This window comes from Lucilia sericata, unplaced genomic scaffold (assembly GCF_015586225.1).
Source record: "Lucilia sericata isolate MDLA Ls3-8-SP2 unplaced genomic scaffold, ASM1558622v1 Contig001341F_arrow, whole genome shotgun sequence".
NCBI classification, from domain to species: Eukaryota; Metazoa; Arthropoda; class Insecta; order Diptera; family Calliphoridae; genus Lucilia; species Lucilia sericata.
This window is the reverse complement of record NW_023995285.1, coordinates 75,135-90,628: the sequence shown is the minus strand read 5'-3', so window position 1 is coordinate 90,628 and position 15,494 is coordinate 75,135. Positions and strand designations below refer to the sequence as shown.

Here is a 15,494-nt window from a genome sequence, read left to right as displayed (position 1 = left end):
GTCAAGTCTGTAGTTAAGCTTTATGCTACAGTGCAAAATAATATAATAAATTCATTATTGTAATGAAAATAATTTGAAAAATGTCTTATTTAGATCAGTGTGTTGTCGTTATATATATATATATATATATATATACAAATCTTTACAAAAATGACTTTTGTTGTACTGCCACACATTAATTAATAATATTTTAGATGAAAGCCCTTTCGTTTTTGTTTTTATTTTAAAAATAGTTGAACTTAAATCGAATACTCCTATTATTTTGAACAATAGATTTTGTATATAAATTTTAAAAAATAAATATTTTTGTATATAAATGTTTAAAATATTTGAAATAACGATTATAAAAACTAGAGAACAAGTTAAATAAATAAATTATAAAAAGATTTAATTAAAAATCTAAATCTTTCACTAAAAATTTTTTTTTTTTTAATTTTTCACTCCTATTATTTTGAACGCAACTGTATATATATATATATATATATATATAATTTTTTTTTTTTAATTTTTCACTCCTATTATTTTGAACGCAACTGTATATATATATATATATATATATAAAATAATAATAATAAATAAAATCTTTACAAAAATGACTTTTGTTGTACTGCCACACATAAATTAATAATATTTTAGATGAAAGCCCTTTCGTTTTTGTTTTTATTTTAAAATAGTTGAACTTAAATCGAATACTCCTATTATTTTGAACAATAGATTTTGTATATAAATTTTAAAAAATAAATATTTTTGTATATAAATGTTTAAAATATTTGAAATAACGATTATAAAAACTAGAGAACAAGTTAAATAAATAAATTATAAAAAGATTTAATTAAAAATCTAAATCTTTCACTAAAAAATTTAAATTCGAAATTTTTCAATTTTTCACTCCTATTATTTTGAACGCAAATGTATATATATATATATATATATATATGTATGTATATATATATATATATATATATATATATAGATATATATATATATATATATATATATATATATATATATATATATATATATATATATATATATATCTATATATAGATATATATATATATATATATATATATATATATATATATATATATATATATATATATATATATATATATATATGTATATATACCTATGTTTTTGTTTATTTGAAACGAAATAAAATTTTAATAATAAACAAGTAAGAGTGCTATATTCGGCTGTGCCGAACCTTATATACCCTTCACCATAGTGTATTTAAAAATATAAATTGTATAACACTTAAATTTATGTACCTACAAAGTATATTAATAAAGTAGCGACATCTCTTGTTGTACAACAACATCTACAACAACCACATATATTTTGTTTTTGGAATAATTTAAGATTGTGTCAAAATAAAATTTCCTTGAACAACAATGTGAACAAAACATAAATAAAAAATATTACTTTTAAGTTAAAGATATTAACGATTTAATTATATTATTATATATTATACAATTTATTACACTTTTAAACTACTTTAAAACCACTTTTAATTCACTTTTTCAACTTTTCACAAATTTTAACAAATAGCAAAACACAATTTAAAAATGGCGACGTAAACAATGTTAACAATTTTCAAAACAAACTTTGACAACTTGCTTCATTTATCTAGTTTAAAAAAAATAGTCAGCTGTTCAAGTGATGCTACTTTATTAATTTACTTTGATTATAGATAGCGGAGTCGATTAAGCCATGTCCGTCTGTCTGTCTGTTGAAATCAGCTTTCTGAAGACCCCAGATATCTTCGGGATCCAAATCTTCAATAATTCTATCAGACATGCTTTCCTTTTTAAAATCAGCAAAATCCGTCTATAAACAACGGAGATATAAGCAAAAATCCGAGACAACCTCTGAAAATTTCATGAAAAATAAGCAACAACAACACTGCTTATTGTATTTTGTTTTTCACCTTCGTGAGAAGGGTATATACATATAAGTTTGTCATTTCGTTTGTAATTTCCAAAATATAATTTTCCGACCCTATAAAGTATATATATTCTGAATCCTTATAGATAGCGGAGTCGATTAAGCCACGTCCGTCTGTCTGTCTGTCCGTCTGTCTGTCTGTTGAAATCAGTTTTCTGAAGACCCCAGATATCTTCGGGATCCAAATCTTCAATAATTCTATCAGACATGCTTTCGAGAAGTTTCCTATTTAAAATCAGCAAGAGACAACTTCTGAAAATTTCATAAAAAATAAGCAACAATAACAGCCCAAATATGTGGCATTTCATTCACAAACAAATTTAGTACGTTAAATTGTTCAAAATTTGTCTATAAATTTAATATATTTTAAAAGAAAATTTAGACGTAACCGACGCCTGCTGTTACAAAATTCATAAACAGAAAATTAATGTGTACTTACGTCTTTTTTCTTTTTCTTGTAAAGTTGAATCTGTTGGATATATACCTACGAAATTTTCAGAGAGATGATGCTAATAGACCTTAATTATCGATTTCTATAAAAAAAAACTAAAATCGAAAATCATGTCGCTTACGTCCATTTTGCAAAAAAGGCTCGATATCAATCGAAATCTCTATAGGCCATAATTGATCCTACCCCCTTTCAATAATTGATTTTAACGTTTTCTACGTACTTAATAATACCATAATAAAACAATTTATGTTGGAACGAAAATATGTCTACCAAATTTTATGACGATCGAAGCATAATTCACCCTAAACCCATATGAAATTTTCTTCAGAAAATGACTTAAACGCACATAAATGTCGATGTCGACGAAAAACACATTTTTAGGAACCGAAACCTACATTTATGAAAAAAAAAATTATGAGGATCGGTCCACTAATGTAACCCTTTTACAGAAAATCAGTTTATAGCTAATACATCATTCCAAAATTTATCATTATGATAGAATTATGGTAGAATTAAAAAAAAAATACTTTAAATTATAGAGAACTTGGTCCATAATTGACCCAATTCCACATTTAAGTCCCTAATCCGAAAATCACGCTGACGTTCTTATTAATCTAATGGTCAAAGTCCATATATATATGTATATGACCACTTCTTCAAATTTTGCACGAAGCACTTTAATATTCTTCTGAACATTTTGGAGAAAACAGGGCGGACTGGAGCTCCCATATGAATTAAATAGAAAAATTCGTATATCTGAGAAACCATTAGAGCTAGAATCTTCAAATTTTACTGAAGAACATTTAGAGAAAAACGGGCGGACTTTCAATGGGGGGATTGGCACTTCCCATATGAATTAAATACAAAATTTTGTATATCTGGAAACTATTAGATTATTCAAAATTTTCATAGATTAAATTAAAATCTTAATTAACGTTCGGAATAATTGGCGAAATTGCAATAATTTGCGTGGAATCTCCCATATGTATCAAATTGTATATCTGGAAAACCATTGTAGTTAGAATCATCAAAATCGTTAAGTGGGTTTCTTATTTTTATTGCTTTTAGGGTAGCACAGCACACTGGGTATAGCTAGTAAATAAACAAATAAAATATCTTTGTTTTTACGTTATTGATCATTTTCTTAATGCAAAATTTTTTAGAAACTGATTTTCTGCAAGATGTTTTATATGGAAGATAGGGTTAAATATCGGCAGATCCTAGTAAAACTTGGAGAAAGGATTTGTTTTTAATTTTTAAGAATTTTTTATTCATCCATGCATAATTTCTCATGCAACTAAAAAAAAACTAAACGTAGTTGAAAACTTAGCCGGCTTACAGTCGATTTTAAGCCGCCGCCGACATATTTAGTGTCAGTCGCCGCCGCCGTTAATATTTGTCGGCGCAGGGCTCTGACGTATTGTCGGAAAATTTTTCATTTTTGTTTAGCTCTGGTGTAAATAAAATTAATATAATTATAAAATAAACAAGAAACTATTTATTATCTACAAGAACTTAAAACAAGTTTAAGTGAAAACGACTATAATGTTTAAAATTTAATAAAATAAAAATAAATTTAATCAATGAAAAAATACACCCCCCACAAATAACTACAACAACTACGATTGTTTAGCAACAATAAAAAACAATATTATAAATAACAACAAAACAATAATAATTAGGAGGAGTTGGTGGTGTGGCAAAATCTGTTTTGCAAATAAAAAACATCAACAGCTAATAAAGAGTCAACTTGACGCCAGATTTTGTTGCTGCTGAGCTTTTTGCCATACGATTATGACGGCAAAGACCACTTCAAATGCAAAAATAGAAATCAATAAAAGAATCGATTTACACGAAAAAGAAAAAATTGAATTAATTGAACCCACCACGGGTAAATTATATTTTGAACATAAAACGGAGTTGATCTTCTGTAAACCCCATTTGATGCCCTTGAAATCTCAAGCGCTGGAGCGTTTGGAAGAAATGCAACGTGATACCGCAAAACAATTGCAAGAAAAACGTTTACGGGGCAGTTACACCACTAAAAAGAACTAAAAAAAAATATTTACAGTAGCAGCAACAACAAAAACGCCAGCAACAAGCACCCTTTGCACCTCACTCTACATAGGAATTAAATAAAAAACAACAATTAGAAATATTTTGCAAAAATGGCTTATTTACTTCCTTTGTCCATATGTTTGGCCTTATGTTTAGCTGGTTTCTCACTCTACCGTTACGGCAACATACCCAGACAGCATATAATTGTAACCCTTTCCGTTCTAACGGCCTGGTGTTTTTCATTTTTAATCGTATTTACTATACCTCTAGATGTAACATCGGTAAGTTATCAAACTATATTATAAAAGATGATTCATATTACACATGTCCATTGTTCTTCTTTACAGACTCTTTATCGTCAATGCTTGCAAGAGCATAATAAAACTTCATTAACTACTGCTCCCTTATCGGCGGCATCTTCATCGCTAAACACATCGAATGATTCATCTGAGGTTGTCAGTTCTTTACGTATACATTCCGAGTGTCAACAACCTTGGGGTATGATACCAGAGGCTGTCTTTCCTAATTTATGGCGTATTATCTATTGGACTTCACAATTTCTAACATGGTTGATTATGCCTCTAATGCAGTCATATCTCAAAGCGGGCGACTTTACCATTAAGGGGAAATTAAAGTCTGCCTTGATTGAGAATGCCATTTATTATGGTTCTTATTTATTTATTTGTGGCATTTTACTAATTTATATAGCAGCTAAAGGTGTTTCTTTAGATTGGCAAAAGCTAAAAGCCATCGCATCTTCGGCTTCAAATACTTGGGGTTTATTTTTGCTTGTACTTCTGTTGGGTAAGTAAGAAGAGTTAAAAAACGCCTTTAACCCATCAATCCTTTATAGAAATTTTTTGTCTGAAGTTCAGACTCAGAACGACAATTCTTCTACCGAAAACTTTTGTTTAAATGATAACATTTCTACAGATAACATCTTTTCATTTACCTTTTTTTACCCAGCAAAAAAAAAAAGTGTGGAAAAAGATGTAGAATTTTCATCACAACCCAGCAAAAAAAGTGTGGAAAAAGATGTAGAATTTTCATCACAACTAGTAACCCGAAGTGCTTCAAATTCGGGTGTAAAACCTATGAATTTTACATTAGCGTGTCATTGGAGGGATGTTGTTCATTTTTGGCAGCTTTGAACTACATCTGATCTTATTTTTAGAAGCAGTAAAAATCCGATATTTGGATGTCAAAAATAAAACACATTCTCTTAATGACACGCTTATGTAAATTTCACTACTCTTTCACCAAATCTTGATGTACTTCAAATATGTTATTTGTAATGACTTTTCCACATCTCTTTCCTCACTTTTAACTGGGGTTTCATTTGTAAGGAAATATTTGGTTTATAAAAGTAAAAAATATGAAATCGCATTTTAAGATGTGATTAAGATGTGGTTTGTAAAGTATGACATCAATTATTTTTTGCTGGGAACTAGTAACCAGAAGTGCTTCAAATTCAGGTGAAAAACCTATGAATTTTACATTAGCGTCCCAGCAAAAAAAGACGTGCAAAAAAAGTAGTAAATGCATGGGTTGAACTGATAATGAACTGGTTCATATTTAGGGGAAACATGCATGATTTTAACATTAGCGTGTCATTGGCATGCATGGGTTCGTATTTGCAAAAATAGTTCGTCATTTAAATGAGTTCTTATAACCAATGAATATTCGATGATTCTCAAGCGAATTTTCATTGGTGCACTATATTTATTTAAAAATGCATTAATGGTACTTCGATTTAATTATCAATATTTAAATAATTTTGTTGAGTGATATTGACAAAAATAGAATAAGATAAAACATAACTAACTGATTTTGATTGGATTTAAATTCATGCAGAGGAAAAATACCCATTGTGTTTTAAAATCCGTTAAGCAGTCTTGGTTTTTTCCTTCTCTTATTAATGGACTTAATATTACTAATTTTAATGGACTTAATATTACTAATTTTAACAAAAATCTAATAAAAAAATTAATGTCATTTTTAATCTTTATTGTATGAAATGCACGTTTTCGTTAAATCTCCTAAGAGAATACCAAATTACAGTAAAATATTACAATTCCTATAGTGGAGTTACATGAGTGAATTTGGGTGCATTTTTCATGCCTTCACTGATGACAAATTTATTAGAATTTAGGCATGTATTTAAAACGCATTAAATAGAATACTTACTAAAGAAATCATGAAAATATCCCTTCTTCTTTAACAACTTCAAAATTTTTTTGCTGGGGTGTCATTGGAGGGATGTTGTTCATTTTTGACAACTTTGAACTACATCTAATCTTATCTTTAGAAGCTGTAAAAATCCGATATTTGTATGTCAAAAATAAACTACATTCTTTCAATGAAACGCTTATGTAAATTTCATTGGTTTTTCATCAAAATTTGAAGTACTTCGAATATGTTGTTTGTAGTGACTTTTCTACATCTCTTTTCTCATTTTTAACTGTGTTTTAATTTGTAAGTATATGTTTGGTTTATAAAAGCGAAAAGTATGCAATCGCATTTTTAGATGTGATTAAGATCTCGTTTGTAAGGTATGACATCAATTATTTTTTGCTGGGTAATTCTTCTTTAGATCTGTTAAAAATTTTAATTTAATATCTGCATTCTTTTCTCTTTCAGGTTATGCCCTTGTTGAAGTTCCACGTTCCCTATGGAATAACGCTAAACCAGGTTTTACCCTACAATATGCCTACTTTAAGGCAGCTAAACTAAGTGCTGAGAAAGCAGAGGCTGAAGAAAACGTTGATGATGTTTTAGAGTCTTTACAAGGCATCAGCAGGTCCGTGCCTAACAATCATGAGTTACGTCCATGTGTGGAAACAATTTTACGCAAAGTACCCATTGAGTTGCAGGAACGAGCAGCTCGTAATTATTCACGAGGAGGTAATGGTGGTGGTACATCGACAATAGTACCCTCGGAGAAGGCATTAGTTCGTATACATAGACAAGTTATTAAATCATTACAAACACTACAACGTACCGAGGCTCTCTGGAGTGTACAAGTGGAGACAGTTTTCCAATTGGAAGATGTAGCCAAAAATATGCATTCGGTGGAAAGGAGATTTAAATCGGAATTTCCCCAGCCCAGATCTCAAATGGCTAGATTGCTTTATTCTCCTACACTTCACTGGTATTGGTCGTGTGTGATACGGGCTCCCGTTTTAAAAGCCCTCTGTGTTCTGACTGCTTTTATGTCCGGCATGGTAGTATGGAGTGAATTGACATTTTTCCAACGTAGCCCGGTGCTTTCGATATTTGCCAATGTCATTATTGTAGCAAAACACAGTTATGATTTCTTTACCATCGAAGTTTTTTCCATGATAGTTTTGTGTTATCTCTTCTATTGCACCTATTCCACCATATTGCGCATACGTTTTTTAAATCTCTACTATTTGGCGCCGCATCATCAAACTAATGAGCATAGTTTAATATTTAGCGGTATGTTGTTGTGTCGCCTTACGCCGCCCATGTGCTTAAACTTTCTAGGTCTCATACACATGGATTCACACATTATTAAGGAACGTATTATGGAAACCTACTACACTCGTATCATGGGTCATATGGATGTTATAGGCATTATATCGAACGGGTTTAATATTTATTTTCCCATGTGCATGTTGGCCTTTTGCTTGGCCACATGGTTCAGTTTGGGTTCAAGGGCTTTAAATGCTTTGGGTTTCCAGCAATTCTTGCAAAATGAAACCATAGCCACTGAATTGGTACAGGAGGGCAAAGATCTAATAGCACGTGAAAGAAGACGTCGTCAAAGAGCCGAAGAAGCCATGAATCGCCGACGGGAATTTCCCAGAAGTGATGCCATGACCACTAATGATTACATAAACAAGTATCGTAATTTAAGCTCACATAATGGTCAAAGTACTTCAACGACAGCAGCGGGAATGCAACGTCCTGCAACACATATACCCTCAGATGATTTAATACGCCATGGAGATAATTTGCACTATGACACTCTACCACGTTCATTGTCGGATGAAATTAATGAACGTTTTGGTGTTAGTACACAAGCTCAAGTTGCCTTTAAAGGTTCATCGTCGGCAAATCATTATCGTTTGGAATTTGACGATGAAGAGGAAACCTCAAATCGTATTGAACCACCCCGTGGTTTATTTGATGATGTGTAATCTCTTAGGCGACCCGTATTATTTGGCTCTCTTTATCTCTTGCTCTAAACAATACAACAACTAACAAAGAAGTATTTATTATTGGTCAGTCACAAATTTACGCAAACTACTAGTTTTATAGTTATAAACAAATCTAGTTAATACATGTACTATATAATAATTATTATCTAAATTCACGCTAATTACACTCTACAATACACTGTGCACTGTAATCGGGCCTTACTTACAGATAATTTGGGAGTTTTTGTGATTGCTGCTGTGGCTTATTTCTACATATTATTGTTTTCTCTCATTGCTTTTACATAGATGTTTAATTCACTTATAATTTGCTTAAAAATTTAAGTATTGTTTTATTTTTTATTTCGTTATTTTATTTTATTTTTTTATTTTGCCATAATTTGCACATTTTAAACGTAATTTATATAGACAATAGTTTATTAAAATAAACAAAATTAGTTTTTTGTTCTCTGTATAATAAAGTCTATGTGCAAAATATTTTAAATAAAAAGGATATATCTATTAATGAAATGTTTAAATTGGAAAAAGATTTAAATATTTGTAATAAAATCATGAATAAATAGCTTTTGTGATTCCATGAGATAGATGAACGGACTTATGAATCTTAGGAGGTCTTATGAATCTTATGAGGAATGTAGATTTCTGTTTTGAACCACTGTGGTGATTATTAGAAGGTTAGTTGGTACTCGACTATGTCGTAGAAAGCAAAGAAGATCTTTATATTTCAGACTATAGTCTAGTCTTTAGTTAAGGTCATAGTGAATTATATAATTCAGACTAAAGTCCAATATAGATGAAGTTCAGACTATACTCTAGTCTATAGTCTAGACAGTCTAATAAATTTTTCAGACTATAATCTGGAGTAGTGTTTATACAGATCTAGTCTATAGTCTAGTCCAGGGGTCGGCAAACTACGGCTCGCGAGCCAAATGCGGCTCTTTGGATGTGGAGCTATGGCTCTTTAGTTTCATACGTATTTTTTTTATTTTATAAAAAAAATATATACATATATTAAAATCTTTCTGAATAGATTAACGAGCAGTGTTTGTTAAAACTAACAAAACAATTCGCATACGTTTCTACAATATACACAACATTTCAACTTTGTTTAATCCTTCTGCATGTGAGACAACTAACAAATGAAAGTTTAGAGTCGTTTGTGAAACTTTAAACAACAAGTTATGATCCAAACTTTCTAAAGCTATACAAACCTATCTCTCCTATTGAATTTGTTCCATTTACAAGTTAGTATTGTAAGAAAATGTTTAATTCTTTAAATTTTTAGTTGAAAAGTTCCCTATAAACGATGGGGTATCATGAGCGCTCCTACGAAGTGCCATTAGATAAAATGTAAAACATGATCATACATTCCGAAATTTTCGTGTTTTTCGAATTAAAAAATATTTTTTGGAAATTGAAAATATAGTAATTAAATAATTACTTAATAATGTAGAGAGTTTGGACACAGTTACCCAGGAAAAACTTACATTGAAAAGTCGTGAGTTAAAAAGCTAATAAAACCTCTTTTCACTACTTCTTCATTAGCATTTTAAGTCATTATTTTAACACGGTGATGTCATTGGAGGCAAGTACTTCTACGCACGCTTACTAATAGGAAGTTAAAAAAGTACTTGCAATTTCTCTTACAAAACAGTTGTTGAGTAAGTTGTTTTGTTTTTTAATAATAAAAAGAGCCAACTAGGATACGAACCAGGGACTTCGATTTTTTAGTCAAATGTTCTACACACTGCATAGCTATTTTATTGCGCATCAAATAATGGTTTTCACATCAAAATTAATTTTGTTTTATTTTTTGTAAAACACAATACTTAAAACGACAAAAAAAATGACAATGCCGAAAATAAAGTACTTCTATATCAGATTATAAGAAAGTTATTACTAGAATACTTCTAAGTAATGCAGACGGTAAGTAGTAGTCATTGAAAAGTAAGTGGTTATGGAAGTACAACCCATTACCGAATTTTTGGCTGGGTAAATACTAAAAACTTGTTCTATTTAAAAACTTCAATATTTAAATATTGCGCGTTTTAGAAACGTTTTACAGTGTATTATGGACCGACACATCCTTACAAAATTTGGTAATGAGATTTTGGACCCTACTTGTTTGTGTTGATTTTCATCGCTATACTTGTATTTTTCGTCGTTTTCGTGAACACTATATGGGTGGGTAGGGTCAATTCTGAATCCATCCTTATTAAATTTGGTATAGATATATTTGTTCCTATAAACTTGTTTATGACGAATTTCACCACTATGCTGGTATTATTAAGCATGTTATGAGCGTTGAAGTCATATTCATTGTCATTGTGTCGAATTGCGTCGCTATACTAATATGTATTATTAAATCAGTTATGAATGTTAAAGTTATTTTCCGAAGTAGACCTTTTTAAAGGGGATTTGTCAATTATGTTTTGTTTGTGTTGAATTTTGTCATGATATTGCTATTATTAAGACAGTTATGAACGTTAAAATCAAATTTGGAAGATAGATATTTGTTCTTATAAAACTTGTATATTTTGAATTTCGCTGCTATATTGCTACTGTTAAGTCAATTATGATCGTTAGTCATTTTCTGAAAATGACCTAATATTGGGGTTAGTAAAATATTTATCTCGATTGCCGCCAAAATAATATATTACTTTATACTGTATTAGCTGCGTCATCAATTTTCGTGATTTTTACATTTCCTGATATGTTTCCAAATGCCTTTTAAATGATAACACTGTCGCCCTACTCTAATAAACTTCTATATTTTTATATAACGAGTGCTTAAAAAATGCATTCGAATGACCCATATAAATTCAAAAAGTATTTGTAGTCAAAAATCTATATGTAAGATTCCTTGCAGAATATCCTGTAGATAATTAAACCAAGTTTATGTTTTTGAAGTGAATTCATAAAGTATTTGTAAAGTTTTAATAAACAACAATTTTGTGGCTCTTTTAAAACATATGTTTTGTAAACTGTAATTTTTGGCTCTTCCGACTCAAAAGTTTGCCGACCCCTGGTCTAGTCTTATAGTCTAGCCTATAGTCTAGCCTATAGTCTAGTCTATAGTCTAGTCTATAGTCTAGTCTATAGTCTAGTCTATAGTCTAGTCTATAGTCTAGTCTATAGTCTAGTCTATTGTCTAGTCTATAGTCTAATCTATTGTCTAGTCTATAGTCTAGTTTATAGTTTAGTCTATAGTCTAGTCTATAGTTTAGTCTAGTCTGGGCACACGACCGGTATTATTATGTGTTACAAACGAAATAAAAAAATTAATTTGACCCTAATTTTTCTGAAAGCTTTACAATTTCCATTCAAAAGCTAAAATCGATTAGTTTTGTTTTAATTCCCTTATTTCCCCATAAGTCTATAGTCTAGTTTATAGTCAAGTCTGGGATCACGACCGATATTATGTGTTACAAACGAAATATAAAAATCAATTTGCCCCTAATTTTTCTGATAACAGTTTACAATTTCCATTCAAAAGATAAAATCGATTAGTTTTGTTTTAATTCCTTTATTTCCCCATAAGCATAAACAACAATTTACTCAAAAACTTGGAAAATATCCATTATATTTTATAATGAAAGAAACAAAGTTTTACTATAAAAAATTTAAATCTGTATTTGCAAATCTCCAAAAATGCTAACTAAAAAAAACGCGCTAATACCGAACCCACTAAACTTTTTTATTTATTCGTCACCACCTCCTTCCTCATCTTCATCGAATTCACCCTCTTCATCGGCCGTGGCCTCTTGATACTGTTGATATTCCGATACCAAGTCATTCATATTACTTTCGGCCTCTGTAAATTCCATTTCATCCATACCCTCTCCGGTGTACCAATGTAAAAATGCCTTGCGACGAAACATGGCGGTAAATTGTTCAGAGACACGCTTAAAGAGTTCCTGGATAGCTGTTGAATTACCAATAAATGTCGCCGACATTTTAAGACCTCGAGGTGGTATATCACATACAGCAGTTTTACAATTGTTCGGTATCCATTCAACAAAGAAACTACTATTCTTATTTTGTATATTAAGCATCTGTTCATCGACCTCCTTCATAGACATGCGGCCACGAAATATTGCTGCCACTGTTAAATAACGGCCATGACGTGGATCACAGGCAGCCATCATATTTTTGGCATCAAACATTTGCTGAGTTAATTCAGGCACCGTTAGGGCACGATACTGCTGGGAACCACGTGAAGTTAAAGGGGCAAAACCGGGCATGAAGAAATGTAAACGAGGAAATGGCACCATATTAACGGCTAATTTTCTTAAATCTGCATTCAATTGACCCGGAAAACGTAAACATGTGGTAACGCCAGACATAGTGGCCGAAACTAAATGATTTAGATCACCATAGGTGGGAGTGGTAAGTTTTAAAGTCCGAAAGCAAATGTCATACAAAGCTTCGTTGTCTATGCAGTAGGTTTCATCGGTATTTTCCACTAATTGATGAACACTTAGGGTAGCGTTGTAAGGCTCTACCACAGTATCGGATACTTTAGGTGAGGGTACTACCGAAAAAGTATTCATAATACGATCGGGATATTCTTCACGAATTTTCGAAATCAATAAAGTACCCATACCCGATCCCGTGCCACCACCCAAAGAATGAGTTAATTGGAAACCCTAAATTAAGACAATAAAGGCCCAAATAGACTACACAAGCGGCTTGACAAACATACCAATATTTTACGTTTGTGCAAGCCTGTTGTGTAGTGTATGAGGGTGTTTCGTGTTTGTACAAATGCTTGCGGTTCGTTTGTACAAAAATTAAAAAAATTTGATTTTTACACAAACATATTGAATTTTTGTCAAACCGTTTGTATTGCTTATATTCATTAACAACAAAATTTTCACAAAATTTCCATTTCTAAGAAAAATTGACATCTGTATCTTTGCAAGTCCACAAAAACGTGAAAAAATCGGTGTTTGTACGAGCAATGTTTGTGTAGTGTGTGTGCGAATGAAAAAAGTATGTTTGATAAGCCGCTTGTGTAGTCTATTTGGGCCTTAACAGTTTTTTTTAATTTCTTGAAAATTCCCATACTAACCTGCAGGCAATCACAGCCCTCAGATTCTTTGCGCACTACATCCAAAACAGAGTCCACCAATTCGGCACCCTCGGTATAATGACCCTTAGCCCAATTATTTCCAGCCCCCGACTGGCCGAACACAAAATTATCTGGTCTAAATATTTGACCGAAAGCCCCAGATCTTACCGAATCCATGGTACCCGGCTCTAAATCAACTAAAATTGCACGCGGTACGTATTTCGCACCAGTGGCCTCATTGTAATACACATTTATACGTTCCAATTGCAAATCACTATCGCCATAATAGGTGCCCGTGGCATCAATACAATGTTCATCGGATATAACTTCCCAGAATTTACCACCAATTTGGTTACCACACTGACCCGCCTGTATATGGACAATTTCACGCATTTTTTGCTAATTTTATATGATTACGTTTATTTTGCAATAGAACCTAGTTTTTGCTGTGCGGTGAATAATTTTTCTGCTTTTTCGATCGTATAAAAATTCTCACAAAATAAATCGAAGTAAAAAATTTTCCGAGTAAAATGTCAATTTCATAGATTTTTTATAACAAATCTACTATGATTAGGGGAAGTGTATAAAATACAAGTATTTATTGGATAAAGTATTTTCGAAAAAAAAATAAGAAAATCATAAGGAATTTCAAAGATTATGTTACCTTTGCAGCTGATCTATTTTTGTACGGCCCAGATTTATTGGTATTTATCACAACCCAGCAAAAAAAATTTGAAGTTGTTAAAGAAGAAGGGATATTTTCATGATTTCTTTTGTACGTATTCTATTTAATGCGTTTTAAATACATGCCTAAATTCTAATAAATTTGTCATCAGTGAAGGCATGAAAAATGCACCCAAATTCACTCATGTAACTCCACTACCCAGCAAAAAAAGACGTGCAAAAAAAGTAGTAAATGCATGGGTTGAACTGATAATGAACTGGTTCATATTTAGGGGAAACATGCATGATTTTAACATTAGCGTGTCATTGGCATGCATGTGTTCGTATTTGGAAAAATAGTTCGCCATTTAAATGAGTTCTTATAACCAATGAATATTCGATGATTCTCAAGCGAATTTTCATTGGTGCACTATATTTATTTAAAAATGCATTAATAATGGTATTTCGATTTAATTATCAATATTTAAATATTTTTTTTGTGTGATATTGATAAAAATAAAATAAGATAAAACATAACTAACTGATTTTTATTGGATTTAAATTCATGCAGAGGAAAAATACCCATTGTGTTTTAAAATCCGTTAAACAGTCTTGGTTTTTTCCTTCTCTTATTAATGTTAAAATGGACTTAATATTACTAGGTAGGTAGGTACCTACAAAAACAAAAATCTAATAAAAAAATTAATGTAATTTTTAATATTTATTGTATGAAATGCACGTTTTCGTTAAATCTCCTAAGAGAATACCAAATTATAGTAAAATATTACAATTCCTATAGTGGAGTTACATGAGTGAATTTGGGTGCATTTTTCATGCCTTCACTGATGACAAATTTATTAGAATTTAGGCATGTATTTAAAACGCATTAAATAGAATACGTACAAAAGAAATCATGAAAATATCCCTTCTTCTTTAACAACTTCAAATTTTTTTTGCTGGGTATAGGAATTGTAATATTTTACTATAATTTGGTATTCTCTTAGGAGATTTAACGAAAACGTGCATTTCATACAATAAATATTAAAAATTACATTAATTTTTTTATTAGATTTTTGTTTTTGTAGGTACCTACCTACCTAGTAATATTAAGTCCATTTTA

The 15,494-nt window shown here is 30.8% G+C and overlaps 3 protein-coding genes across 3 annotated transcripts; 2 read left to right on the top strand and 1 right to left on the bottom strand.

Annotated features, from left to right (window-relative positions):
• Positions 1-3,794: 3,794 nt before the first annotated feature.
• On the top strand, positions 3,795-8,707 carry LOC119611019 (LMBR1 domain-containing protein 2 homolog). The gene is made up of 3 exons (XM_037966465.1): positions 3,795-4,737; positions 4,804-5,260; positions 7,097-8,707. Exons 1-3 carry the CDS (start codon positions 4,567-4,569, stop codon positions 8,617-8,619), a joined length of 2,151 nt encoding a protein of 716 aa, XP_037822393.1. The 5' UTR covers positions 3,795-4,566; the 3' UTR covers positions 8,620-8,707.
• LOC119611020 (BBSome-interacting protein 1) lies at positions 4,094-4,540 on the top strand. Its single transcript, XM_037966466.1, has one exon. The coding sequence runs from the start codon at positions 4,193-4,195 to the stop codon at positions 4,451-4,453; it is 261 nt and encodes an 86-aa protein (XP_037822394.1). The 5' UTR covers positions 4,094-4,192; the 3' UTR covers positions 4,454-4,540.
• Positions 8,708-12,153: 3,446 nt separating the features above from the next.
• LOC119611024 (tubulin beta-2 chain) lies at positions 12,154-14,222 on the bottom strand. Its single transcript, XM_037966470.1, has 2 exons — positions 13,712-14,222; positions 12,154-13,286 (listed from the first exon to the last, which is right to left on the bottom strand). The coding sequence occupies exons 1-2, from the start codon at positions 14,102-14,104 to the stop codon at positions 12,339-12,341; spliced, it is 1,341 nt and encodes a 446-aa protein (XP_037822398.1). The 5' UTR covers positions 14,105-14,222; the 3' UTR covers positions 12,154-12,338.
• Positions 14,223-15,494: the final 1,272 nt, after the last annotated feature.

Bases quoted from the DNA above. Each gene is read 5' to 3' on its own strand.
- LOC119611020 (XM_037966466.1), top strand. From the start codon at position 4,193: ATGACGGCAAAGACCACTTCAAATGCAAAAATAGAAATCAATAAAAGA.
- LOC119611019 (XM_037966465.1), top strand. From the start codon at position 4,567: ATGGCTTATTTACTTCCTTTGTCCATATGTTTGGCCTTATGTTTAGCT. The intron at 4,738-4,803 runs GTAAGTTATCAA...TCTTCTTTACAG, and splicing joins TACCTCTAGATGTAACATCG to ACTCTTTATCGTCAATGCTT. The intron at 5,261-7,096 runs GTAAGTAAGAAG...TTTCTCTTTCAG, and splicing joins TTTGCTTGTACTTCTGTTGG to GTTATGCCCTTGTTGAAGTT.
- LOC119611024 (XM_037966470.1), bottom strand. From the start codon at position 14,104: ATGCGTGAAATTGTCCATATACAGGCGGGTCAGTGTGGTAACCAAATT. The intron at 13,287-13,711 runs GTTAGTATGGGA...GTCTTAATTTAG, and splicing joins AGGGCTGTGATTGCCTGCAG to GGTTTCCAATTAACTCATTC.